Here is a 26,831-nt window from a genome sequence, read left to right as displayed (position 1 = left end):
ATTTTCACGGTAGTAGTCCAAATTAGAAACTCTCCAAACCCCCATCAACAGCAGAGTGTATAAACTATAGTACAAACAATGGAATACAATACATACAAACAGTACAATTCAATACAGAACTAAGAATGAATGAACTGTAACTTCACTCAATAATAAGAAACCTGGGAAACATAATTTTGGGCAAAAGAATATGTACTGTATCATTCCATACGTATAATGTTCAAAAACAGGCAGAACGCGTCTATAGTGTTAAAAGTCAGTATAGCATATTGTGGGAGAGTATAGTATATGATATAGTATGTTGTGGGAAGCTCAATGACAGGAAGGCCCATAGAGGACACAGAAGACAGTATCTGGATTCTGTGGATGGTTGCTTTGTTTCTTGATCTAGGTGTTGGATATTCAGTGTGTTCATTAAGCTGTGTATGATTCGGGCACTTCTCTCTGTGTACTTTAAGTTTCACTTAGAAAGTTTCAAGAGTTATTCTCTCCTTTTCTCTCATACCTAGTACAGATATGGAAATCAACCATGACCATCATACAAAGTAAAGTGCTCTTGAACTTACCTCTTTTAATCTTTTATTTTCCAGGATCAAAGCATCTGTTTTTAGGTCATGTAAATAGATTTCACTTTCTAAGCTTTTAAAAATTTCCAAATGAGCTTTGGTTTTATAGCTTTCATGCTCTCTTAACTGTTTCAACTCCTCCTTCACTTTCTTCTGCTCAAACATAAAATCCACAATTACCTTATAGAGTTCAACTAGCAGGGCACCAGTGTATTAAGTTGCCTGCACCACATTCAGAGAAGGGTTCTAATTACAGCTGACCCTTGAACAATGCGGGAGTGAGGGGCACCGACCCCTGCCCAGTCAAAAATATGGGTATAACTTTACAATTGGTACTCTATTACCAGTTTCACATCCCCTGATTGAACCAACCACAGACCGTGTAGTGCATTCATTGAAAAAAATAATTCACAAATATATGGACACATGCAATTCAAACCTATATTGTTAAAGGGCCGACTGTAATTCCATGACCATCAGCAGAGGCTATGAACATCTTCCCTTGAAAAACTTTATATTAACTCCAAAGCTAATGGACTCTGGGAAGCAAGTCTACAGATCCCAAGTTAAGAGCCAAAGTCATGCTATTGAGACAACTTCACAAATTAGAATATATCTTGATATATAAACAATTGCCTGGCAAAATGGGGAAGAAGGAAGTAGAATTTATTGAGGCTCTTTCAGGGAGGATTTGATATTTGCTATTTCTCAAAGAATATTACCTTATGGATTTCTCTGAATTCTCTAGTCAGTTTTAAATTATTATACTGTTATAAATTACATAATCTTTGTGTATTGTATAGTTGCCCCTAGCAGCATCCTATTAGGAAAACAGAATTATATATATAATATGTTGTTCTGTTGGTTGTTTAGTCACTAAATGGTGTCTGACTTTTTTGCAATCCCATGGAGTGTAGCCCACCAGGCTCCTCTGTCCATGGAATTTCCCATGCCATATACTGGAGTGGGTTGTCATTTCCTTCTGCAGGGGATCTTCCCAACCCAAGGATTGAACCTGAATCTCCTGTGTCTCCTGCATTGGCAGGCAGATTCTTTACTGCTGAGCCAGTGGAGAAGCTCATATATATAGCATCCTTATAATTTTCCCCTTCATATTTTTCTATTTCCATAACACATTAAAAGTTACTTTTGATAGTGAATCTCAAAGAATACATTTTATGTTTAATCAACTCCACATACATACATATGTTTATCACTAACTATTGATTATAAAATGTTAAAAGGTAGTAAACATCCATTTACCTGCTCCTGTTTCATTCACTCTCCTAACCCCTACAACCTTTGCCCATTACCATTGTCTTCATAGGAATTTGCCAGAATAACAGATACAAAAAGAAGCTTACAAAGCATAATCCAATCTCTACTTTTTAAATAGGGCTTCCCAGGTGCTCAGTGACAAAGAATCTGCCTGCAATGCAGGAGACACAGGAGATGTGGGTTTAATCCCTGGGGCAGGAAGATCCCCTGGAGAAGGGCATGGCAACCCACTCCAGTATTCTTTCTGGAGAATCTCCATGGACAGAGGAGCCTGGTGGGCTACAGTCCTTCAGTCACAAAATTGTCGGACACAACTATTGCAATTTAGCACGCATGACACCTTTTAAGTAAGGAAAATGAACCCTCCCCCAGTGAGTGATTTTCCAGTGGTAACAGGTTACACATTAATCGCTTCTAAAGCTGATCTCTCTCCCTCTACACATACACACACACGTGTATATATATATATATATATATATATATATATATATATATATATATATATATGTCTCCAGCAGAGGCGTGGGTAGGCGATGGCCTGCTTCAGGGTCGGGGGCATTGAGTGTGGCAGTGTGTGCACAGGCCCTTTTGAAGGATGTCGCCGTTATCTTCACTACCTTCGCCATTGTTTGGTCTCAGGTCAAACAACAGGGAGGGAACACAGTCTCGCCCATCAACAGAAAATTGGATTAAAGTTGTACTGAGCATGGCCCCACCCATCAGAATGAAACCCAGTTTCCCCCACAGTCAGTCTCTCCCATCAGGAAGCCTCTTATCCTTCTCCTTCAGAGGGCAGACAGAATGAAAACCACAATCACAGAAAGCTAATCAAACTGATCACATGGACCACAGCCTTGTCTAACTCAATGAAACTATGAGTCAGGCCGTGCAGGGCCACCCAAGATGGACGGGTCATGGTGGAGAGTACCAACAAAACGTGGTCCACCGGAGAAGGCATTGGCAAACCACTTCAGTATTCTTGCTCTGACAACTCCATGAACAGTATGAAAAGGCAAAAAGATATGACACTGAAAGATGAACTCCCCAGGTCGGTAGGTGCACAATATGCTACTATAGAAGAGTGGAGAAATAACTCCAGAAAGAATGAAGAGATGGAGCCAAAGTGAAAACAATGCCCAGTTGTGGATGTGACTGGTGATGGCAGAAAAGTCCAAAGTTGTAAAGAACAATACTGCATAGGAACCTGGAATGTTAGGTCCATGAATCAAGATAAATTGGAAGTGGTCAAACAGGAGATGGCAAGAGACATTTTAGGAATCAGTGAACTGGCTCATTAGAAAAGACCCTGATGCCGGGAAAGACTGAAGGCAGGAGGAGAAGGGGACGACAGAGGATGAGATGGTTGTGAAGGAGGAAACAGACAGAGCTGGACTCCATCTTAGGCTAGGCTGCGAACATTAGGCTACATGCATAGTCACCCTCCCAATGGACTCTGAACTTTGTGCCCGGTGTCTATAGAAGTGGTATACCAATGGGAAACCAGACCTGGATAAAAGAGCCTCAGGACTTGTACTTGGACTCTCCGTTGCCTAAAAGAATATGCTAATTATCTCTGTAACAGAACAAAGTCGTAAATTTCATTATGTTTATCGGGATATGACCGCAGTTCTATTGATAAATGTCCACTGTTTATCTAGCCTTGTGACACATGAATCATGGGTTAACTTTGATCATATCTCTCTTTTACCTTATCCAGACTAGTTTCAAGGAATTTGGGGAGGTGGGTTTGAGCAAGTACACTTACGGTATATAAGGTTTTCACAAAAACTGGTCGGGGTCCTTGGCTAAGAGGAGACTCTGCCTTGGGCCTGCCGGTGTAATAAACTGCACTCCACTATCTGCATTGTCCTTCTGAGTGAGTTTGTTTCCCGGAACGCATGGCTACAACAGTTGGTTGGCATCACCAACTCAATGGACATGAGTTTAAGCAGGCTCCAGGAGTTGGTGATGGACAGGGAAGCCTGGCATGCTGCAGTCCAAGGGGTCGCAAAGAGAAGGACATGACTGAGTGACTGAACTGAACTGAACTGAACTAAAATGGACTGGAATGGGTGAATTTAATTCAGATGACCATTGTATCTAATACTGTGGGCAAGAATCCCTTGGAAGAAATGGAGTAGCCATCATAGTCAACAAAAAAGTCTGAAATGCAGTACTTGGATGCATTCTCAAAAATGACAGAATGATCTCTGTCTGTTTCCAAGGAATACCATTCAATAGCACAGTAATCCAAGTCTATGCCCCAACCAGTAATGCTGAAGAAGCTGAAGCTGAACCGTTCTTTGAAGACCTACAAGACCTTCTAGAATTAACAGCCAAAAAAGATGTCCTTTTCATCATAGGGGACTGGAATGCAAAAGTAGGAAGTCAAGAAACACCTGGAGTAACAGGCAAATTTGGCCTTGCAGTACAAAATGAAGAGGGCAAAGGTTAACAGAGTTAGGCCAAGAGAACACACTGGTCATAGCAAACACCCTCTTCCAACAACACAAGAGAAGACTCTACACACGGACATCACCAGATGGTCAATACTGAAATCAGGTTGATTATATTCCTTGCAGCCAAAGATGGAGAAGCTCAATACAGTCAGCAAAAACAAGATGGGGAGCTGACTGTGGCTCAGATGATGAACTCCTTATTGCCAAATTCAGACTTAAATTGAAGAAAGTAGGGAAAACCACTAGACCATTCAGGTATGACCTAAATCAAATCCCTTATGATTATACAGTGGTAATAACAAATTCAAGGGATTATATCTGATAGACAGAGTGCCTGATGAACTATAGATGGAGGTTCATGACATTGTACAGGAGGCAGTGATCAAGACCATCCCCAAGAAAAAGAAATGCAAAAAGGCAAAATGGTTGTCTGAGGAGGCCTTACAAATAGCTGAGAAAAGAAAGCGAAAGGCAACGGAGAAAAGGAAAGATATACCCATTTGAATGCAGAGTTCCAAAGAATAGCAAGGTGAGATAAGAAAGCCTTCCTCAGCAATCAATGCAAAGAAATAGTGGAAAACATTTGAATGGGAAGGACGAGAGATCTCTTCAAGAAAATTAGAGAAATCAAGGGAACATTTCATGCAAAGATGGGCACAATAAAGGACAGAAATGGTATGGACCTAACAGAAGCAGAAGATATTAAGAAGAGGTGGCAAGAATACATGGAAGAACTATACAAAACAGACCTTCATGACCCAGATAACCATGATGGTGTGATCACTCACCTAGAGCCAGACATCCTGGAATGCGAATTCAAGTGGGCCTTAGGAAGCATCACTATGAACAAAGTTAGTGGAGGTGATGCAATTCCAGTTGAGCTATTACAAATCCTGAAAGATGATGCTGTGAAAGTGCTGCACTCAATATGCCAGCAAATTTGGAAAACTCAAGCAGTGGCCACAGGACTGGAAAAGGTCAGTTTTCATTCCAATCCCTAAGAAAGGCAATGCCAAAGAATGTTCAAACTACCACACAATTGCACTCATCTCACACACTAGCGAAGTAATGCTCAAAATTCTCCAAGCCAGGCTTCAACAGTACATGAACTGTGAACTTCCAGATATTCAGGCTGGATTTAGAAAAGCAGCGGGACCAGAGATCAAATTGCTAACAACCATTGGATCATAGAAAAAGGAAGAGAGTTCCAGAAAAACATCTACTTCTGCTCTATTGACTATGCTAAACCTTTGTGTGGATCACAACAAACTGAAAAATTCTTAAAGAGATGGTAATATCAGACCACCTTACCTGCCTCCTGAGAAATATGTATGCAGGTCAAGAAGCAGCAGTTAGAACTGGGCATGTAACAAGGGGCTGGTTCCAAATTGGGAAAGGAGTACATCAAGGCTGTACATTGTCACCCTGCTTATTTAACTTATATGCAGAGTACATCATGCGATATGCTAGGCTGGCTGAAGCAAGCTGGAATCAAGATTGCTGGGAGAAATATCAATAACCTCAGATATGCAGAAGACACCACCCTTATGGTAGAAAGCGAAAAAGAACTAAAGAGCCTCTTGATGAAAGTGAAAGGGGAGAGTGAAAAAGTTGGTTTAAAACTCAACATTCAAAAACCCAAGATCATGGCATCCAGTCCTATCACTTCATGGCAAATAGATGGGGAAACAATGGAAATAGGGAGAGACTTAATTTTGGGGGGCTCCAAAATCACTGCAGATGGTGACTGCAAGCCATGAAATTAAAGGAAGGTTGCTCCTTGTAAGAAAAGCTATGACCAACCTAGACAGCATATTAAAAAGCAGAAACATTACTTTGCCAACAAAATTCCATCTAGTCAGAAAGGGAAGAAGAACTAAAGAGCCTCTTGATGAAAGTGAAAGGGGAGAGTGAAAAAGTTGGCTTAAAACTCAACATTCAAAAACCAGGTTTTTCCAGTAGTCAAGTATGGACGTGAGAGTTGGACTATAAAGAAAGCTGAGCACCGAAGAATTGATGATTTTGAACTGTGGTGTTGGAGAAGACTCTTGAGAGTCCCTTAGACTGCAAGGAGATCAAAACAAGTCAATCCTAAAGGAAATCAGTCCTGAATATTCATTGGAAGGACTGATGCTGAAGCTGAAACTCCAATACTTTGGCCACCTGATGGGAAGAACTAACTCACTGGAAAAGACCCTGATGCTGGGTAAGATTGAAGGCAGGAGGAGAAGGGGATGACAGAGGGTGAGATCATTGGATGGCATCACCGAATCAATGGACATGAGTTTGAGCAGGCTTCGGGAGTTGGTGACGGACAGGGAAGCCTGGCGTGCTGCAGTCCGTGGGGTCACAAACAGTCAGACTCCACTGAACTACTGAACTGAACTGAACATATATATACATACACATATATATACACACGTGTGTATCTATATACACGTGTGTATGCTGTGACTAAAAATTTCAACTGCTAAGTCGCTCCGTCGTGTCCGACTCTTAGCAACCCAATGGATGGCAGCCCACCAGGCTCCGCCATCCGTGGGATTCTCCAGGCAATAACACTGTAGTGGGTTGCCATCTCCTCTTCCAATGCACGAAAGTGAAAAGTGAAAGTGAAGTCGCTCAGTCATGTCTGACTCTTCGTGACCCCATGGACTGCAGCCTGCCAGGGTCCTCTGTCCATGGGATTTTCCAGGCAAGAGCACTGGAGTGGATTGCCATTGCCTTCTCCGCTAGTGGAGCTGCTGCTGCTGCTAAGTCACTTCAGTCGTGTCCGACTCTGTGTGACCCCATAGATGGAAGCCCACCAGGCTCCCCCGTCCCTGGGATTCTCCAGGCAAGAACACTGGAGTGGGTTGCCATTTCCTTCTCCAATGTGTGAAAGTGGAAAGTGAAAAGTGAAAGTGAAGTCGCTCAGTCGTGTCCGACCCTTAGCGACCCCACGGACTGCAGCCTACCAGGCTCCTCCATCCATGGGATTTTCTAGGCAATAGTACTGGAGTGGCTTGCCATTGCCATCTCCGCTAGTGGAGCTAGGTAAGTGCTATTGTCTATATATACCAATATTCTAATGAAAGAAAAAAAGAATGACTATATTGATACTTTACCGTGTTGTTAATGTATCTTATAAAGTCTCTTGTAAACTGAGAAATATTATTATTCAGTAAATTTTGTTCATTTTTTTGTGCTATAAAAAAAAACAGAAAAAAATAACTACTCACAATGTTATTTAAATAAAAGAAAATAAGACATATGCCTGGTTTTAAAGACCAAATACTATTTTAAGCCTTATGACCAAAATCAGAAGTCAGGTGCTTCCCAATGCTGCTTCCACCCCTGTGTTTGACTCTTCAGAATCAACTATTTTTAACTCATTTTTACGTTTTCTTCTTCCTTTAAAATTTTTTCTGAAAAATTTTTTCTTTATAAAATTTTTTTTCCTTTTCTTTCTTAAATTTTTTCCTACTTCCTGATATAGTAGAGGATAGACACTCCTATCATCACATCTCCTGTGAACACTCACATCCTTCATGTTTCCTTCCTCTAACCTCGTCATTAATTACAGATTTCGTTTAAATGAATTCCAACTGTTTGGATCATTCTGATAATACAAAGTTTGTTCACTGATGAGACAAATGGTACAGTATGACTATATTTCTTTTCTCGTATAGTTTTTGTTTGTTTTTCCTGGAGTTAAAAATTACCTCACTTAAAAAAAAACTTAGTTTTCCATGTATAATATCATTAATTCACACCAAATCTATAATAGAATTGTAAAATCTTTATGAAAATTACTTCCCATGTGGTCAAACACGTTAGGTAGCCCATCAGTTCCATTCTTCTGCCCTCCCGCACTGCCTTCTGTACATTTTTCTTTAGTCCTACTGCAAAGCTGACCTCCTGAGACTTCCCCTTCCATCTCTCTCATGTTAGACCTCCTGCTTTTTGAAACTCATACCCTCTTCTTTCTCTTAATTTATTTCTTTTATTTGTTGAAGCAAATTTTGTGTAGCTTCCTGAGACACAGTAGATGAGATCTTAAACATCTAAATATATCTCTATTCTACATATCTAGTTGACTGATAGTTCGGTTGGGTATCTAACGTAGGAAATCTTTTCTCTCAAAATTTTGAAGGCAATGTTTTCTAAATTCTAATGTTATACTGATGCTAAGAAGTCTGAAACCATTCTGGTACCTAATCTTTTGTGTAAAATCTGCTTTTTCTCTCTAGAAGCCTTTACAATCTTCACTCTCTCTTTTTTTCCTCCTGAAATCCAGTGATGTGGCTTAGTTAGTGTCTTTTCTTTCATATATTGTATTGGGAATCTGATAGGCCCTTTCAAATAGGAAATTCATATTGTCCAATTCTGAGAAATATTTTTGTAACATTTTATTGATAACTTTATACTTTCCATTTTTCTGTCTTCCCTGATAGTTAGATATTTGACATCTCAGAATAATTTTATAATTTTCTTACCCTTTATCCTGTTATCTCCTTTTTTTTTCTATTTTTGGAGAAATCTTCTTAACTTTTTTACAATCCTCTTATTGAATTCTAAAATATTAGTTGTTATATTTTTTATTTCTACTAACTCTTTCATGTTCTCTGTTCTTGTAAGCATCTTGTTTTTTCATAAATGCAATATCTTATTTTATTTCTCTAAGAATACACCTTTAAGATATATTCTCTATAAAAGAAAGAATATATATTCTCTGCAACAAAGAGAATATATATGCATTATGTATAATATTACAGGGAGAATATGTACTTCCCGAGAATCTATATTATGTTCTTTGTGTTGTCCAGGTTTCTACCAAATCTCTTTTTCTGTCTGCTTTAGTTTCTGTCATTCATGTTGGAGTTTTTTCCTAAGATGTCTGGGGATTTTTTACTATCTAACCGTATACATGAGTAAGGGACTAAAAGGTTTAGTTCCTACTATCTGAAGCACATTGCTCTTACGTCTCCTTGCCTTTCCTCCTGCCTTCCCTTCTTCTACTTTCTTCAGTGTTTTACCCCTTTGCTTTGACTTAAGAGAATCAGTCCTTGCAGTATACTGCAATATATTGCTTACTCATAGTGCTTCTTATATCCTCCACCCAGTGCAAGAAGGGATGGAGGAAAGTTGGAGAAGTAGATATCTGGCAACAGAATATATACACATTGTAAGTCTTGGTAAAAGTGGTAAAAGGTGAAGAAAGTTCTGGGTTAACCAAAGGAAAACCTAGCAAAAGCGGAAACCAACTGAGGACTGGGAACCAGACCAATTACTTCGGCGTTTATTCTTATATTTTAAAAATCCACCCTCTTTGACAATGACCGCTATTCACTTTGAATATATATTTCACATTTCAGCATCTGGGCTTTCATGTGACTGCCCTGTTTTGACACACTGTTTTAATTCCCATTCCCACAGTCATCTTTGCCAGCTGGTCAGTCCCACCACAGTGCACATTTTTTACTCCCATTCCAGTACTTTCTGTAATTTTAGTCCTGGCCTCCTGATTCCAGTGGCATTTCTTCTACCATCTAGAAGATAGAAATGCTGGAAGTTGTCCTGCTTAAGAACCTAAATTCTTGGATAATGACCCTTCACTCCCCAGGTTCAAGACAAGAGTCACACCTCTAGGATGGTTCTAGATCTGTGAACTTTTAGGTTCAGGTTTAGATGACCACAGCCAACTTTTGGGGGAGAATCATTGTTTTTTATATTAAACACACACATGGTTGTGCCATGCACTAAAACACAAAGCATGCTTTCAGACATATTTCATATCCTGTATGAAGCCCCCAGATCTGAGACAAGTTCTTATCTATCTCTGCCTTAGGGTTAGATTAGCGAAAAAAATCTAAGGAGTACCTATTTGATAAATTGTTAAAGTCATAGCTGGAAAAAGATATAATTTGTAAACTTATGTTGCTGCTGAGTGGCGTCAGTAGTGTCCGACTCTGTGCGACCCCATAGATGGCAGCCCACCAGGCTCCCCTGTCCCTGGGATTCTCCAGGCAAGAACACTGGAGTGGGTTGCCATTACCTTCTCCAATGCATGAAAGTCAAAAGCAAAAGTGAAGTCACTCAGTCGTATCCGACTCTTCGCGACCCCATGGACTGCAGCCTACCAGGCTCCTCCGTCCATGGGATTTTCCAGGCAAGAGTACTGGAGTGGGGTGCCATAAACATAAAAAATGTTCCACATTTACCTTTACCACAAGGTAAAGAAATTGGTTCTACCTTTACCAAGTACAGACAGAAACTATATAATATAGTTGTTACTAATTCTTAGTTTTAAACAGTCTTTAAAAGAGAAGAAGAAAAATTTGACAAGAGTTAACAGTAAGATTGTGGTTGGATAAGACGAAACTAGAAGAGGCAAAAACTGGAGAATGAAGAATTACAGATAATGGAGAAAGCTTGAGAGAACTTCACTATTGGTTTGTGATGAATGACCCACCTTGTGTTAGCATTCAACAGTGAAATCCGTACCTGGGCTTGAAGTCAATTACTAAGTACTTCATATCTACCTGTAACAATTTCAGAGAGATTTTCAAATTTTCTGTTTTTGTACGTGAATTCTTCTTCTGCCACCTGAAGCTGTGGAAGACACTCGACTAACTCAACTTCCTTTTCTTTGCTAATTTGCTCTTCTTCAGCGAATCTTTGCTTGAAAGACAGAAAGCTGATCGTGAGGTATGATTATGGAGAATTCACACAATATTCTAGAGTAAAAGGTAAGTTCATTGACGTGGAACGTTCTGTCTTGGACACTTCTTATCCTAAATTTCATAGAAAGATATCTGGCACACACTAGATATTTAATAAATATTTGTTGGCTGACTCACTGACTCTCTGGCAATCTATAATATTAGGAGATAAATTCGCTGGGCTCTCCAAAGATCCTTTCAGTTCTATAGCTTGACTGCTATGGTTCTATTGCTGTTACCTTATATGTGCCCTAAAACATAATTGAGAAACTTTCTTTTGATTGATTATACATTATGAAACCTGGAGGAGGGAATGGCAACCCACTCCAGTATTCTTGCCTGGAGAATCCCATGGACAGAGAAGCCTAGGGTGCTACAATCCATGGGGTCGCAAAGAGTCAGACACAACTGGGTGACTAAGCACAAGCACTGTAAAACAAAATATATGCCAGCTCTACGAAATGTGGATGTAAGTAAGAAACGGGGAGGGGGTAGAAATTAATGGATATACTACTACAATAAATGGGTTAAAAGTGCCCAAAGCAAAACATGAAAATGCCTGCTTACTTATTCAAACTCAGGTTTTATTTAGTTTCAAATGGAATAAAGTTGAGTCTCTCTCAGAAAGTGAGGGTGGACTTAAACTAATGACTAAGGCAAAGACAGCCAACTGACATGTACTATCCACTCTCCTGTCCTGTAATGTCAGGACCCCTGAGTTTTAGCTGAGCAGATGGCTGCCAAGGAGAGTGATTTCTCAGCTTCCCTACCAGGTGGGTGTGACCAGTGAGTTTGTGAGCAGAAGTGGGGTATGCCATTTCTGGGTCCTGCCCCTAAAACAGGAAGAAGTATATGCTTCCTGGGTCCTTCCTCTTTCCCCTTGCTGGAAGAGGATGAGAATGGAAGCTGACACTTGGACCCGCAGATGTTAGCCTCATGCTGAGGATGGCAGAGCTGCCTTTCCAGCCCTCAACCCCCTCCCTTCAGCCTGTACCAGGGAAGAGAAATAAAAATCTCTCTTCTGTAATGACCACGTCAGGGGCTTCTTAACTAGATACAAGACTCTTAAGATTTAAACAGGCCACACCTGACCCAGTTTACTTTAATTTTTTATTTTTATCTAAGTTGAACACACACATAATTTAAAAGAAACCTAAATGCCAGCAACATCAGGCCTGTCTCCCCAACGGGAGGTGCCCTTTCAACACAGCCAACCAGAGGCTAATGTCCATTGACCCCACCTAGGTGATAACTCAGCCCAAGAGAAAGAGTCCCACAGGGGTGGATGTGAAGTCCTCCCTGGCTAGAAGCCTCATGTTCAAATTGGAGCCAACATCTCTTGGGCATACCTTCCAGGTCCATACCAGGGACATGCCCTTTTAAAAGAGGCACCAAATCCAGGAAAGCCCAATGCTCTGGTTTCCCATTAGTTATTCTCCTGGTCAAGAGGCAGCACACCAATAAAGTGTTGTTCTGCACAAGCCATGTTGCCTGATAATACCACTGATAATCCATCTTTATCAGGTTACCAGGAGAAGGAGCCAGAAAGTTAAGCCAAAATCAATTTCCCAATAAAAGACAGAGGATTGTTAACCCTTCAGTGCACATCTTGCTTATGTTCAATGTATTTTGGCCTCTTTTTGATAGAGCACCTTGCTAATTACAATAATATAGTGATTTAATGGCCTGATAGGTCCCCTTCCATATTGTCATTAGAATCCTTATGAATAACACAGAAGGACAAAAACAACATAAAACATCATAATATAAAATTATTACAATGTAGAATCAGGAGTAAATTTCTCCAGACTGCACTGTTCAGAAATTCAATCATGTATTACCTATACTATGTTCTCTAAAAAAAGAATAGCATAACAATGGCTGCCTTCCTCACATAAGGAAGTCCGTGCATACTTTAATTCATTCCCATTGCCTGCACAACGGTTAGGCTGCCAGCACCACCCTAACAAGAAACCATGCTCTTGTTTTATGCTTAGAGAGAGGACGGTACCAGGTGCTGCTGCTGATCAGGCAAGGGGGTGTTTGCCTGCTGGCTCGGCTTCTTGGAGGTGGGCAGCTTCTTCAGATCATTCAAATCCTCCCTCAGCTTCCCTGTGTCCTGAGCCATGTGCATATGTAGCCCAGTAATGAAAGACTCACTATGAAACCTACTGATTTCACTTTCCCTCCCTGTGAATTTGGGTTCTGTCCATCCAGAGGTCTTCTGGTGAGAATGATCCCACCAAGGGTACAATAATACTCCCATAAACCAAAATCTGAGGTTACTGCCTCTCAATCTGGGGCTCCTCATGCCTATTGAACTAAAGGCATAAATGGGATTCCAATGTGTCTGGGGTTATTGATGATGATTTTCAAGGGGAAAAGGGATTTATAATAGTAGCACCCAGGCTGCCATCTGTCCATGTCTTCGTGTAAATGAGACACAGGTGGACACAGCCCTGCAGGGGGCACATGGCCTGGCAAACAGACTATCTGCAGCAATTTTCTTATCTGCAGTCTTACACTTCTAATTTACTTATTTTGCCTTATTTCATTGGATAAGCTTGAATGCAATGTTAAATGGTGTCCTCGTCTTACTCTTGACTGTCCTCATTGGTTTATCATTAAGTATGATGGGTAAAATCCGTCATCTCTGTTTCAAAAATCATCTGAGATGATGACTACTTCTGACCATCCCTCAGTTACCATTCTAAGTCAAGCTACTCGGCATATTGATCTCACTTCCTAATTGGTCTTCCTGTAGCCACCACTGCTTTCCTAAATTCTGTTCAATATAGCACCTAGAGTGATCCTATTTAAGTGAAAGCCATATTATTTCAGAATAAAGAATCTTCACTCAGAACCTTCCAATGGCTTCCCAGCCCATGCAGAGCAAAAGACAGTGTATTCACAAGACCTTACAATGAGGGGCAGGCCTGGAGTTGCCCCTTTTAGATCTCCCCTCAAGGAAGAATTCACTGACTTGTGGCAAGGAAAGTGGCTAGCTGACAGTCTTCCGGGTGGCTGGCTCCTTTAGAGTGACCTTGGCTATCTAACCAAGACCATGCTCTTCAGTGGCCTCCAACTAATTGTGTGAGCAAGGAGACGGTACAAGGGTGAGGCCATTTCTGCCCAAGGCAGGCCTCTTCCTATGGACAACCCTTGCTTTGGAGCTCCCTAGAGAGAGTTTGCAGCCTACATAGTGGCCCCTGCCTGGTCCTTCCATAGGCATTACACCCTAATAAGCCTTTGAACTCCTAATTCCATGTCAGCATCTGCTTCTGGAAGATAAGTCCCCGCCTGGCTGGCACTCTCCCCTATTCTGCTGCAGCCACGCTGCCTCCCTGTCATCCCTCAAATAGAAAGTCTTGTCTAAGAACCTTCAGGCTCAGCATGTCCTCTGCCTGAAGCCACCTTCTCCAGATGTCTGCACAGCACACTTCCTCACATCCTTCAGAGCTGTACCCTTCTCTGACTCTCTGTTTAAAAGGGCACATAGACTGCATTATATACACTCACTCTAGCCTACTTTCCTATTTTTATTTTCTCTATAGCATTTATTGCCATTGAAAATATCACATTCTACTGTTTATTTTCAATCACCCCCCACCCCAATGCAATGTTTCATACGGACAAAGCTCTTTATCTGTCCCTCCCCTTTAAAAATTTCTGTTTTTTAAAATTTAGAAGGATACTGAGCACCTAGACATGCTACGACCAATGGAGAAATTCTTTCCACCTTGCTGCTTCTTCCTTCTGTTTCTTCTAATTTTGTATGCGTTTGTGCAATGCTTTTTTTCCCTTGTTTGTTCCCTGAGTTGTGCCAGTTTCCATTTCCCCTCTTGCTATTTCTGGCCATCCCTTTCTGACGTCTCTTCCCTGAGTTCCTGTATTTCCATACTGCTAATCTTCCTTGGCACCTCTATGAACTTTTTTCTGAATTCACAGACAAATGTTGAATCATAGTTTTCAACTGCTCCAGAACAATCTTATGAAACTTTCATTCCCCCTTCACCTGTTTTTCTCATAGTATTTTTGTGCAGAAGATTTATCTGCTTCTAGAATTGACTTTTTCTGGGACCAGTTATCTGCAGAGGGTTTCTGCAGGACATTGGCAGAGTATGTGTGGCCCACAGTGGAGGGCGGAGAGGGGGCTTGGATCAGGGGAAGATCTAAACTTTGAAATGTAAGGACTGCCTATTCCCTTGCTAGAGCAAAGCACTGCTGCCTTCAAATAAAGCTCCTCTTTGGGGTTCAGTTCAGTTCAGTTCAGTCGCTCAGTCGTGTCCGACTCTCCGCGACCCCATGAATCACAGCACGTGAGGCCTCCCTGTCCATCACCAACTCCCAGAGTTCACTCAAACTCATGTCCACAGAGTCGGTGATGCCATCCTCCAGGCCTTTTTCCCTCTCTTCAAACTGAATCAAGTTCAGGAAGCCTTCTATTACCATCTCTTTACTTCTCAGGTACTTTATTAACGGTGGTCCCCAAGAAACATGCCCTTGCCTGTCAAGGTAACAGCATCACCTTGAAAAGGTTTTTGTTTTCTGTTGTGTTTTTTTTTTTTCAATGAGTTTAAATGTGTTTTATTTTTAGACAACCTTCAAGACATGTTTTCTCAAAAACAATGCCTCCGCTCCAAATAAATCAACATTCAAAACAAAGAGCTCGAGATGACATCAGTCCCATTTGTCTAAGTCCTGGTGCTGTGTGGATGAAAAGCAGTGGCCAGCCAGTTACGACGACAGGTGATTGATCCAAAGTAACTGCCAACTTTGTTAACATTTTTCCATCTCTAAACCATCCTTAAAGAAAATCATACATGGGGTAACACCATCCTCACGGTAGTCCAGCAGAGCAACCATGCCATCTGGATTCATGTTTTCACCAATAAAGAACTGATAGTTTTTGAAATTAGCAAGGATGTGCTTGATTTGTTCTGCAGCCCCTGTCATAAAAGGTTTTACCTTTTCTGGTCTCTGTTCTTCAAGTTTCCCTTTGATTGACATCATGTAATCTTTCTGTACTTCTTTAGGCTTCTTTTGTGAAGCTGGTTTCCTGGTAGTGATGGTTCATGACAAGATCGACACCAGTGAGTACTGTGCTTTCGGTACCTTCGCCCTCGGGGCCTTCAGCGGAGGCATTTCCACCAACGGGGCGAGTCATCGATGTTACCCTCCGTCCTACTGACCACCCTCCCCTCCACCTCCAGACGCAGCCCGTCTGCGACCTCCCGGATCTTGTAGATGTCGGAGAACATCTCGTCATGGCTGATGAGGTCCTGGTAGATGGTCACGATGGCGACTGGAGGGAGGCGACAGAGGCGCTGGCTTAGCAGGAGCCCGGAGCTCAGACCGAGCCCAGTGCGCTCGGGGCGGGGGGAGAGGGGGGAGCGGGCGAAAAGCTGTTTTCTGTCGTGTTTCCACTCTCTTCCAGGCGAGTCTTTCTCTCCAGCATCCATATTCTATTCTACCCCAGGGCAGCCCCTGGGAGTTTCCAGGTCAGTACCATGCCCTCTCTTTCAGGAGGACCTCTGAGACTGCCCTTCTTGATCTCCTTCACCCTTCATTCCTCTCCCCCACTGTCTCTTCTTCCAGCTCTGCATGACTTTCTCCAACACTCCACCTTATCTCCATGGATTTTTGCCAGCACTTCTACATAACTTGGAGTGTGTGATATTTTTTTAACTAAAAAAATATTTCTTGTTGCTCTATGTCTTTTTTAGGAAAAGAAGAAATATTCAGAATTTAATTGTAGTCTTGTTCAAACTAGATTTACTTTACATTTAACTGAATAGTTGGGGAGATACCCTGGGGAAGAGAAAGGCTACCCACTCCAGTATTCTGGCCTGGAGAATTCCGTGGACTGTATAGTCCATAAGGTCGCAAAGAATCGGACACGACTGAGAGACTTTCACTTTCACTAACTGAATGGCATGAAATATACCCTCCCCTTCATACAGCCACATAAAATTGCTCTTAGATATAAAATAAAACTTACTTCAAACTGGCTTAATTCTTGAATTAACTTTTGTTCTTTGACGACAAATGCATCCTCCTCTTGTTTTAATTCTAATGTAAGTTGTTCAATCTGTGCCAAAAACTCGTTGATATCATTTTCTCTAATACTGGTCTAATTAGGGGAAAAGTGAGAATTTGTCATCTGCCTTGTAGCAGTCAGTATTATATTTTCAAACAGTCAGATATATTAATACCTTTCTGCATGACATTTGGCTAATTTGTCTCAGTAACTACTGGGGAGGGAGGGATGTTTTTTCCTTCAGAGATTAATTTCTTCACCAAACAACATGTGTAAATGACATCAGGAAATTGGGCATGGAACTAGTAGGGGCTGGAGGGTAGGCAGAGGATAAATATAGGAGCTAAATAAATCATGTTTAGTCCCTTTATTTTTAGAGATAGTTTCCCTAAACGCTGTCCTCAAGTTTCAGTTACATACTTCAAAATCATATTCTGGAGAGAATTGCTACTTTGCTAAATTCCTACAGTTAATACATAGCAAATGGATACATTTCTTAAGAAAGTTACATAATTTACTCTAGACATGAAATCAGCAATAAGGTAAAGCATAATGAAATACTGAAGAATTACTGATATGCAATCAATATAGGGAGTGAACACAAGCTCCTTGGGTTCCTTTACCTCTTGTATTAATTCACTGCGCCTATTTTCAGCTTCTTGAATTTTATCTATAAGTTCTTTTAATTCATCTTTTATATTTTTGATCCAACGTGCATGTTTTTTTCGCAAACAAGCTATTTTCCACTGAGTTATAATACTGGAGATGAGAACAAAAAGAATTATCGTCAAACTGACATCACAGTTCATTGAAAAGAAGGAATTCAAAACAAAACAAATCATATTATGATCATACAAAATTATCTGTGCTATTGATGATGCAGACTAAGAACATTAGCTAAAAAAATAAGACAAAACGTTAACTGCCCGAATGCCATCTCTGCAAGCTGCTTCACATGAAGTTGTGTCAGTACATCCAGCAGGACAGTGGACAAACCACACTTGATAACTTACCTCCTCTAGAAAAGAATAGAAATGGAGAAGGCTCAGGGGTTGGTGAAAAAAGAGGAGTCCCAGACAGAAATGGTAAAGGAATTACCTAAATTACTCAAAGTGCTAGTAAGAAGTCTCAAGCTTCTGAATTCTCAAATTTTTCTCTCCACCATAACATAAAAAAGGATGACTAGAGAAGAGTAAAAATGTGCAACTAGAGTCTTATAAATAGTATAATAACAATGACAACAACAATAAAATATATCTAAGTTTCTGCAGGTGTTTTCTAGGTGCTGGGCACTGGGCTATATACTTCACACAGATCATCTCATTTATCATTCACGCAATCTTACAAGGTCGGTACTACTATCATTCTTCATTTTATAGGGATGGGAGCAAAGAGATATTAAATAACTCAGCCCTGGTCATAGAGCTAACAAGAGGCAAAATAACCAAAGCAGTCCATCTGCTGAGACTGTGTGCTTAACCACTCTCCTCTGTCCCTTCACATCACCTTCCTTACTGGTCCCCATAGGCACCTGGATGAGTAAGACTCATTGTCACAAATCTTGACAATTATACTCTGGTGACTTCACATGATTGGAATGAAAAACTTTGTTTCTGTTCAATGAACAAAATATCAAACTAACAAACACATCTAGAGCCAAGAGAACTCACACAATTGAACTTTGCGGGAAATAACTTCCATGGACTCTAGCAACATACAGCACTTGGATTTTTTCCAACTTTGGGGGCACTGTTAATTAAGGCAACATACTGAACTTATGATATAAATAAGCTTTTTTTTTACCATCTCTGAGTTTCTCTTTCCATGTTCTCATTCAGGATTTTTATTTGTTTCCGATATACTTCCTTTGTTGCTCTAAAAATAAGAAAAACATATTGGATTTTGCATTTATGGGAGCTGTTAAATGTATAATAGACTTACTGTATAATTCTTGACAATAATGCAAACTTATTGTGGTAGCACAATAAGGCTACCATCTAATTGGGAGACAACAAACCAGCACAACTAAAGATTTTAGTGTCAGACTAATGGAAAGACAACTACAATTTTTTGGCCAGTGCAAACTGATTTTGCAAGTTTTGAAGCCAAGAATAAGGAAGAACAGATTTTGGTGAGGCAGTTGAGGACAGGTTATTAAAGAATAATATTTAATAGAGGGAGGAACATGGAGGTGATATCTCACCAAGGAAAAGATATCATCATTTGCAAACACACAGTGGAAAGGAGCAGCTAGTCAGGACACTTGGGACTAAGGCAAACTTATTGCATACAGAAGACATGAAGGGAAATAACCCTATGACATAGGAAGGGTTTAGGTCAACAAATTGGTGAGGAACTCTGAATTTTAGATTGAGTTCTGATTTGCTGCAATGTTTAATTTAGACATTATACACGGGTATAGGGGGCTTCTCTGGTAGCTCAGATGGTAAAGAATCTGCCTGCAATGCGGAGACTCAGGTTCAGTCCCTGGGGCGGGAAAGATCCCCTGGAGAAGGAAATGGCAACCCACTCCAGTATTCTTGACTGGGAAATCCCGTGGACAGAGGAGCCTGGTGGGCTACAGTCCATGGGATCTCAAAGAGTTGGACACGACTGAGAGACTGTAAATCTCACTTTCTCCCATAACTTAGAAAGCCAATATAGATTCTGGAATTAGGGATAAGTTATGATTATGCAGTGGAAGTGAGAAATAGATTTAAGGGACTAGATCTGATTGATAGAGTGCCTGATGAACTCTGGACGGAGGTTCGTGACATTGTACAGGAGACAGGGACCAAGACCATCCCCATGGAAAAGAAATGCAAAAGAGCAAAATGGCTGTCTGAGGAGGCCTTACAAATAGCTGTAAAAAGAAGAGAGGCGAAAAGCAAAGGAGAAAAGGAAAGATATAAGCATCTGAATGCAGAGTTCCAAAGAATAGCAAGGAGAGATAAGAAAGCCTTCCTCAGTGATCAATGCAAAGAAATAGAGGAAAACAACAGAATAGGAAAAACAAGAGACCTCTTCAAGAAAATTAGAGATTCCAAGGGAACTTTTCATGCAAAGATGGGCTCGATAAAGGACAGAAATGGTATGGACCTAACAGAAGCAGAAGATATTAAGAAGAGGTGGCAGGAATACACAGAAGAACTGTACAAAAAAGATCTTCACGACCAAGATAGTCACGATAATGTGATCACTGACCTAGAGCCAGACATCTTGGAATGTGAAGTCAAGTGGGCCTTAGAAAGCATCACTAGGAACAAAGCTAGTGGAGGTGATGGAATTCCAGTTGAGCTATTTCAAGTCTTGAAAGATGATGCTGTGAAAGTGCTGCACTCAATATGCCAGCAGATTTGGAAAACTCAGCAGTGGCCACAGGACTGGAAGAGGTCAGTCTTCATTCCAATCCCAAAGAAAGGCAATGCCAAAGAATGCTCAAACTACCGCACAATTGCACTCATCTCACACGCTAGTAAAGTCATGCTCAAAATTCTCCAAGCCAGGCTTCAGCAGTATGTAAACCGTGAACTCCCAGATGTTCAAGCAGGTTTTAGAAAAGGCAGAGGCACCAGAGATCAAATTGCCAACATCCGCTGGATCATGGAGAAAGCAAGAGAGTTTCAGAAAAACATCTATTTCTGCTTCATTGACTATGCCAAAGCCTTTGACTGTGTCGATCACAATAAACTGTGGAACATTCTGAAAGAGATGGGAATCCCAGACCACCTGACCTGCCTCTTGAGAAACCTGTATGCAGGTCAGGAAGCAACAGTTAGAACCAGTCATGGAACAACAGACTGGTTCCAAATAGGAAAAGGTGTACGTCAAGGTTGTATATTGTCACCTTGCTTATTTAACTTATATGCAGAGTACATCATGAGGAACGCTGGGCTGGAAGAAGCACAAGCTGGAATCAAGATTGCCGGGAGAAATATCAATAACCTCAGATGTGCAGATGACACTACCCTTATGGCAGAAAGTGAAGAGGAACTCAAAAGCCTCTTGATGAAAGTGAAAGAGGAGAGTGAAAAGGTTGGCTTGAAGCTCAACATTCAGAAAACAAAGATCATGGCATCTGGTCCCATCACTTCATGGGAAATAGATGGAAAAACAGTGGAAAGAGTGTCAGACTTTGTTTTTTTGGGCTCCAAAATCACTGCAGATGCTGATTGCAGCCATGAAATTAAAAGACGCTTGCTCCTTGGAAGGAAAGTTATGACCAACCTTGATAGTATATTGAAAAGCAGAGACATTACTCTGCCGACCAAGGTCCGTCTAGTCAAGGCAATGGTTTTTCCCGTGGTCATGTATGGATGTGAGAGTTGGACTGTGAAGAAAGCTGATCGCCGAAGAATCGATGCTTTTGAACTGTGGTGTTGGAGAAGACTCTTGAGAGTCCCTTATACTGCAAGGAGATCCAACCAGTCCATTCTAAAGGAGATCAGTCCTGGATGTTCATTGGAGGGACTGATGCTAAAGCTGAAACTCCAATACTTTGGCCACCTCATGCGACGAGTTGACTCACTGGAAAAGACTCTGATGCTGGGAAAGGTTGGGGGCGGGAGAAGAAGGGGACGACGGAGAATGAGATGGCTGGATGGCATCACCGATTCTGTGGACATGAGTTTGAGTGTACTCCGGGAGTTGGTGATGGACAGGGAGGCCTGGCGTGCTGTGATTCATGGGGTCGCGGAGAGTCGGACACGACTGAGCGACTGAACTGAACTGAACAGGTAGGCTGCAGTCCATGGGGTCGCTAAGAGTCAGACATGACTGAGCAACTTCACTTTCACTTTTCACTTTCATGCATTGGAGAAGGAAATGGCAACCAACCCACTCCAGTGTTCTTGCCTGGAGAATCCCAGGGACGGCGGAGCCTGGTAGGCTGCCGTCTGTGGGGTCGCACAGAGTCGGACATGACTGAAGCGACTTAGCAGCAGCAGCAGCAGTAATTAAGAATGGAAGATGTGCTTGTGGATCTGGGGTGGAGGGGAATGTGGAGACTCTAATGTAGATATTAGAAGCAGCTTATGTAGAACTCAGCACCTGTCTATCCTTTCATTGAAAGATTCAATGATAATGACCTTTCTGGACTGTAAAACAGAAATAGCCAATTATGAACCTCCTTTTCTATAGCATATTCCAAATTTTATAGGTTTGTTACCATTAAATAAACGCAGAGGAATGAAGATTAAAATGTTCAAAGGCAATAAACATACCGATGAAGCTCACCGAGAGTAATAAGTCCTTCTTCCATATTTTTGATGTCAACTTTTCTTTTTGATAGGAAGTTTTCTTTCTGAGCTATAAATGCCAGTTGTTTTTGATTTCTACCATGAAAAAATAGTTATCGTACATTGAATGTTGAAATCATTTTTAACTCCTTAGCATAAGAAAATATGCAATCAAAAACAAGAATCCAAAAAGTAGTTTGGAAATTTCAGTTCAGGAACTATTTACCAGATCAATTAGTAAAAAGTAGAAACAAAGTTTTTTCCTAGTAGTGGCTAACTCTAAATTTATAAAAATCTTCAAGCCATGAAAAGAACATTAATTGTAATAGTAATCATAAAACCATAAGAATAGTTCAATAACACTTTGCCTTGCTGAGTGGGTGTGTCTCTTTTAAAGAATTTATCAATTCTGGTATTTTATTTTGGAAAATGTGAAGGAATCAATCAGACTAACTTTATTTTTTTTTTTTCATGTTTTAACAAACACTTCGTCTTTTTGTATTGCTTTCTTTTTCATCACAATAATAGAAATATAACACCATATATCACTGTAAAACACATTTCCACATAAATGCTGATAAGCATAAAATATTTTTCATCATTTACATTTTAACTGTAATAATATATGGCAGGATTAAAGCTGCATCCATCATGTGTCTAACTAACCTTGCTGTAATGAATTTTTAAATGTAAAGGTTTCTGTCGCAAAGTAAAATCGTACATAATGTCTAGTGACACAGTACGCTGGTGGATGGGTGGTTTTGGAAAATGGAAATGCAACTTCATTTTTAATTAGATTTATAAACTTCACCACCTCCACCTCCAGCCAGCTTCCCAACCCTCCCTCCCACCACCATTACTTATTTATTTATTTATTTTAATGAGGCTTTTAATTAATGTTTGACAGAGCTGATTCAAGTTGAACAGACTAAATTTCTTTAAACAAACTTACTTATACTCCAGAGTCCTTTAAAAACTTAATAGCATTTATACATTGAAGGTATTTGATTTTCTTGTAACTAGCACTTCAAATGCAACAAGCATTTGAAGCAACAAGTATTTGACCCAACAAGTAAAACTTTCTACAGTTCACAACTTTTATAAATAAAATAAATTAAATGTACAGTGAATAAGTTCTCTGAAATATTTCAATATTTCTGCAGGTTTAGTAACATCATAAAATACATTTCAACTAAAATTCACAAATCTAAAAACCTGTTAGGCATTTTTAGGCGTTTTAAGTTGGAAATGAAGACCGATGTTACATCGTAATATGCCAATTACAAATAGTACTTCAAATAGCAAATACTACAGTTTGTCCCAAACTTTAAAAACTATTCATGAACTCAACACTGAACTATTGATGGCTATGAGAATTGTTTCCTAGCCTTTTTGAAAATTTCAACCCATTTACGTTTAAGGTAATTATTGATAAGTACGATCCCGTAGCCATTTTCTTTATTGCTTTGGGTTCAAGTTTATACACTCTTTCTGTGTTTCCTGTCTATAGAAGATCCTTTAGCATTTGTTGGAGAGCTGGTTTGGTGATGCTGAATTCCCTCAGCTTTTGCTTGTCTGTAAAGATTTTGATTTCTCCTTCATATTTGAATGAGATCCTTGCTGGGTATAGTAATCTGGGCTGTAGGGTATTTTCTTTCATCACTTTAAGTATGTCTTGCCACTCCCTTCTGGCCTGAAGAGTTTCTGTTGAAAGATCAGCTGTTATCCTTATGGGAATCCCCTTATGTGTTATTTGCTGCTTTTCCCTTGCTGCTTTTAATATTTGTTCTTTGTGTTTGATCTTTGTTAATTTGATTAATATGTGTCTTGGAGTATTTCGCCTTGGGTTTATCCTGTTGGGGACTCTCTGGGTTTCTTGGACTTGGGTGATTATTTCTTTCCCTATTTTAGGGAAGTTTTCAACTATTATCTCCTCAAGTATTCTCTCATGGTCTTTCTTTTTGTCTTCTTCTTCTGGGACTCCTATGATTCGAATGTTGGAGCGTTTAACATTGTCCCAGAGGTCTCTAATATTGTCCTCATTTCTTTTAATTCGTTTTTCTTTTTTCCTCTCTGTTTCATTTATTTCTACAATTCTATCTTCTAGTTCGCTTATCCTGTCTTCTGCCTCTGTTATTCTATTGTTTGTTCCCTCCAGCGTGTTTCTGATCTCATCTATTGCATTATTCATTGTAGATTGACTCTTTTTTATTTCTTCTAAGTCCTTATTAAATCTTTCTTCCATCTTCTCAATCCTTTTCTCCAGGTTATTTATCTGTAACTCCATTTTGCTTTCAAGATTTTGAATCATTTTCACCATCAAAATTTGAAATTCTTTATCAGGTAAATTCCCTATGTCTTCTTCTTTTGTTTGTGTTGATGGGCAATTATCTTGTTCCTTTACTTGCTGGGTATTTCTCTGCCTCTTCATCTTGCTTATATTGCTTTGCTTGGGGTGGCCTTTCCCTCTTCTTGCAGTTTATGGAGTTCTCTTTATTATGTAGTTTCTTCGCTGTGTGTGGGGTTGGATGGGTGACTTGTCCGGGTTCCCTGGTTAGGGAAGCATGTGTCGGTGTTCTGGTGGGTGGAGCTGGATTTCTTCTCTCTCCTTTAGAAGACAATGGGCTGCTTTTCTGGGAGCCTGATGTCCTCTGCCAGTATTCAGAAGTTGTTTTGTGGACTTTACTCCGCGTTCAAATGTTCTTTTGATGAATTTGTGGGGGAGAAAGTGGTCTCGCCGTCTTATCCCTCCGCCATCTTGTTCCTTCCTCCCCAGAACACTGGATTCTTACATTCCACTTGGTCGTGGAGTATCTCTTCCCAGCTGCTCCAGCAAGGTGCAGCCGCTGTACCTTACCTTGGACAAGGGTATCTCCTCAAGGCCGCCCCTCCTGCTTTGAATGTGGATCAGCTCCTCTCGGCCCTCCGGTGCCCAAGCAGCCACCACCTCCTGGACGTGGTACAGCTCCTCTCGGCCACCGCCCTAACCCTGGGCGCAGGGTAGCTCCTCTCAGCCACGATTCTGCACGTGGTCGGTTGCGCCGGGGCCGGGCGTCTCCCGCGTCTGCGCCACCGGGAGCCGGGCGTCTCTCGCGTCTGCCTCAATCAGACTAACTTTAGATAGTGGTCTACCTCTTCCGAGCAGTGTGATCTTGAAAAGAGACTTCACCTATGGATGAGCCTCAGTTTCGCCATCCATAAGATGGGGACCATAATACCCATCTCACTGGTTATAAGAATTTAAATGAAATGTAAAGTGCTGAAGCCAGTGAGCAGCACCCATGAGAAATTCTATGAAAAATGATTATTTTTTGTCCCTAACTTACAGAGTGAATACGACTGAAGTGACTTAGCAGCAGCAGCAGCATGATTTTGTTCAAATTTCCAGACATTGATAGGAGGCACATGCCTGTAACAGGAAGTCCTTTATCTAAGCGTCTCATGTTTTTCAAAACATCTATGGACTGAATTGTGTCCTCCTACAAATTCGTATGTTGAAGCCCTAGGCCCCAGTGAAATGGTATTTGAAGATGGGGCCTTTGGGAAGAGATTAGGTCTATATGAGGTCATGACGGTAGAGTCCTTACGGTGAGACTAGCGCCCTTGTAAGCAGAGATACCAGACAGCTCTGTCTATCTCCCTTCTGTGAGGACACAGCAAGAAGATGGTTGATCATCTTCTTTATGCAAGTTAGGAAGAGAGTTCTCACCAGAATCTGGCCATGCTGGCACGCAGATGTCAGATATCCAGCCTCCAGAACTATGAGAAATAAATTTCTGTCATTTAAATCTCCCCGTCTATGGTAATTTGTTATGGCAGCCCAAGCTGAAGAGGACAAATACCAATAACAGTATTGGTATTTCAGGGGTACAATTATTTGTCACCAGAACATTTTATGATTCAAACTGATAACTTAGTATTGATTTAAGGAAGTTATTGCCTGAAGAATACTAACCGTATCATTCTTAGTAGGCTCTTCAATTCAATGAGATAAAATGATTATTAGTAACACTCAGTATTGTAAATGCTACAACAATGACCATAAATTCAGCTTCACATAAGTGGGCCTAGACACCATAATTACACTTCCATGTGACTTAATTTTAAGTGTAGTAATGGATTATTACTTATATAATTCATTAGGAAAACATTGGTGAATGCCCATTACCTGCAAAGCAATGGACAAGATCCTGAGGATATAGTGCTAAGATGAAGCAACTGCGCTGATCTGTCATAGCTCAGTGGGAAAAGTGATGTGTACCCAGGTGATAACAATACAATGACTAATGAAAAGGAGTGACCTCAGAGGTATGTTTCATAGGGATCATTCTGGTGAGAGGGAGATAGATAAGTAAGGGGTGGTAAAACAGAAAGTGGGAAGAACTTCTGAGAGGCAAACCAAAGCAAAGAGGCTAAAAGGGGTGAAAACAGTGGAGTTGGATAGGAGGACAGGATATATTTGAGAAATATTTGGGAGGTGGAACTGACAAACATTGGTGCTTCCTGGTAAAATATGAGTTTCCTTGAATAATTTCCCAGTTTCTGGG

At 40.7% G+C, this 26,831-nt stretch overlaps 1 protein-coding gene and 1 pseudogene across 1 annotated transcript in view; both read right to left on the bottom strand.

Moving 5' to 3' along the window:
* CCDC175 (coiled-coil domain containing 175) overlaps positions 1 to 26,831 on the bottom strand; it is a 99,927-nt gene that overhangs the window by 19,693 nt on the left and 53,403 nt on the right. The window contains exons 10-16 of the mRNA XM_055436010.2: positions 22,270 to 22,380; positions 18,851 to 18,922; positions 17,671 to 17,806; positions 17,009 to 17,140; positions 10,828 to 10,966; positions 7,411 to 7,490; positions 567 to 719 (exon numbers count right to left, since the gene is read on the bottom strand). Coding sequence (XP_055291985.2) covers positions 567 to 719; positions 7,411 to 7,490; positions 10,828 to 10,966; positions 17,009 to 17,140; positions 17,671 to 17,806; positions 18,851 to 18,922; positions 22,270 to 22,380 — 823 coding nt within the window. The remainder of the gene's footprint in view (positions 1 to 566; positions 720 to 7,410; positions 7,491 to 10,827; positions 10,967 to 17,008; positions 17,141 to 17,670; positions 17,807 to 18,850; positions 18,923 to 22,269; positions 22,381 to 26,831) is intronic.
* On the bottom strand, positions 15,683 to 16,343 carry LOC148776425 (translationally-controlled tumor protein-like; annotated as a pseudogene).

The sequence above is a fragment of the Moschus berezovskii genome, chromosome 9, assembly GCF_049115385.1.
Source record: "Moschus berezovskii isolate FMDL1 chromosome 9, NW_MosBer_1.0, whole genome shotgun sequence".
NCBI classification, from domain to species: domain Eukaryota; kingdom Metazoa; phylum Chordata; class Mammalia; order Artiodactyla; family Moschidae; genus Moschus; species Moschus berezovskii.
Note: the sequence above shows the minus strand (reverse complement) of the source record. Positions and strands in the feature narration are given on the sequence as shown.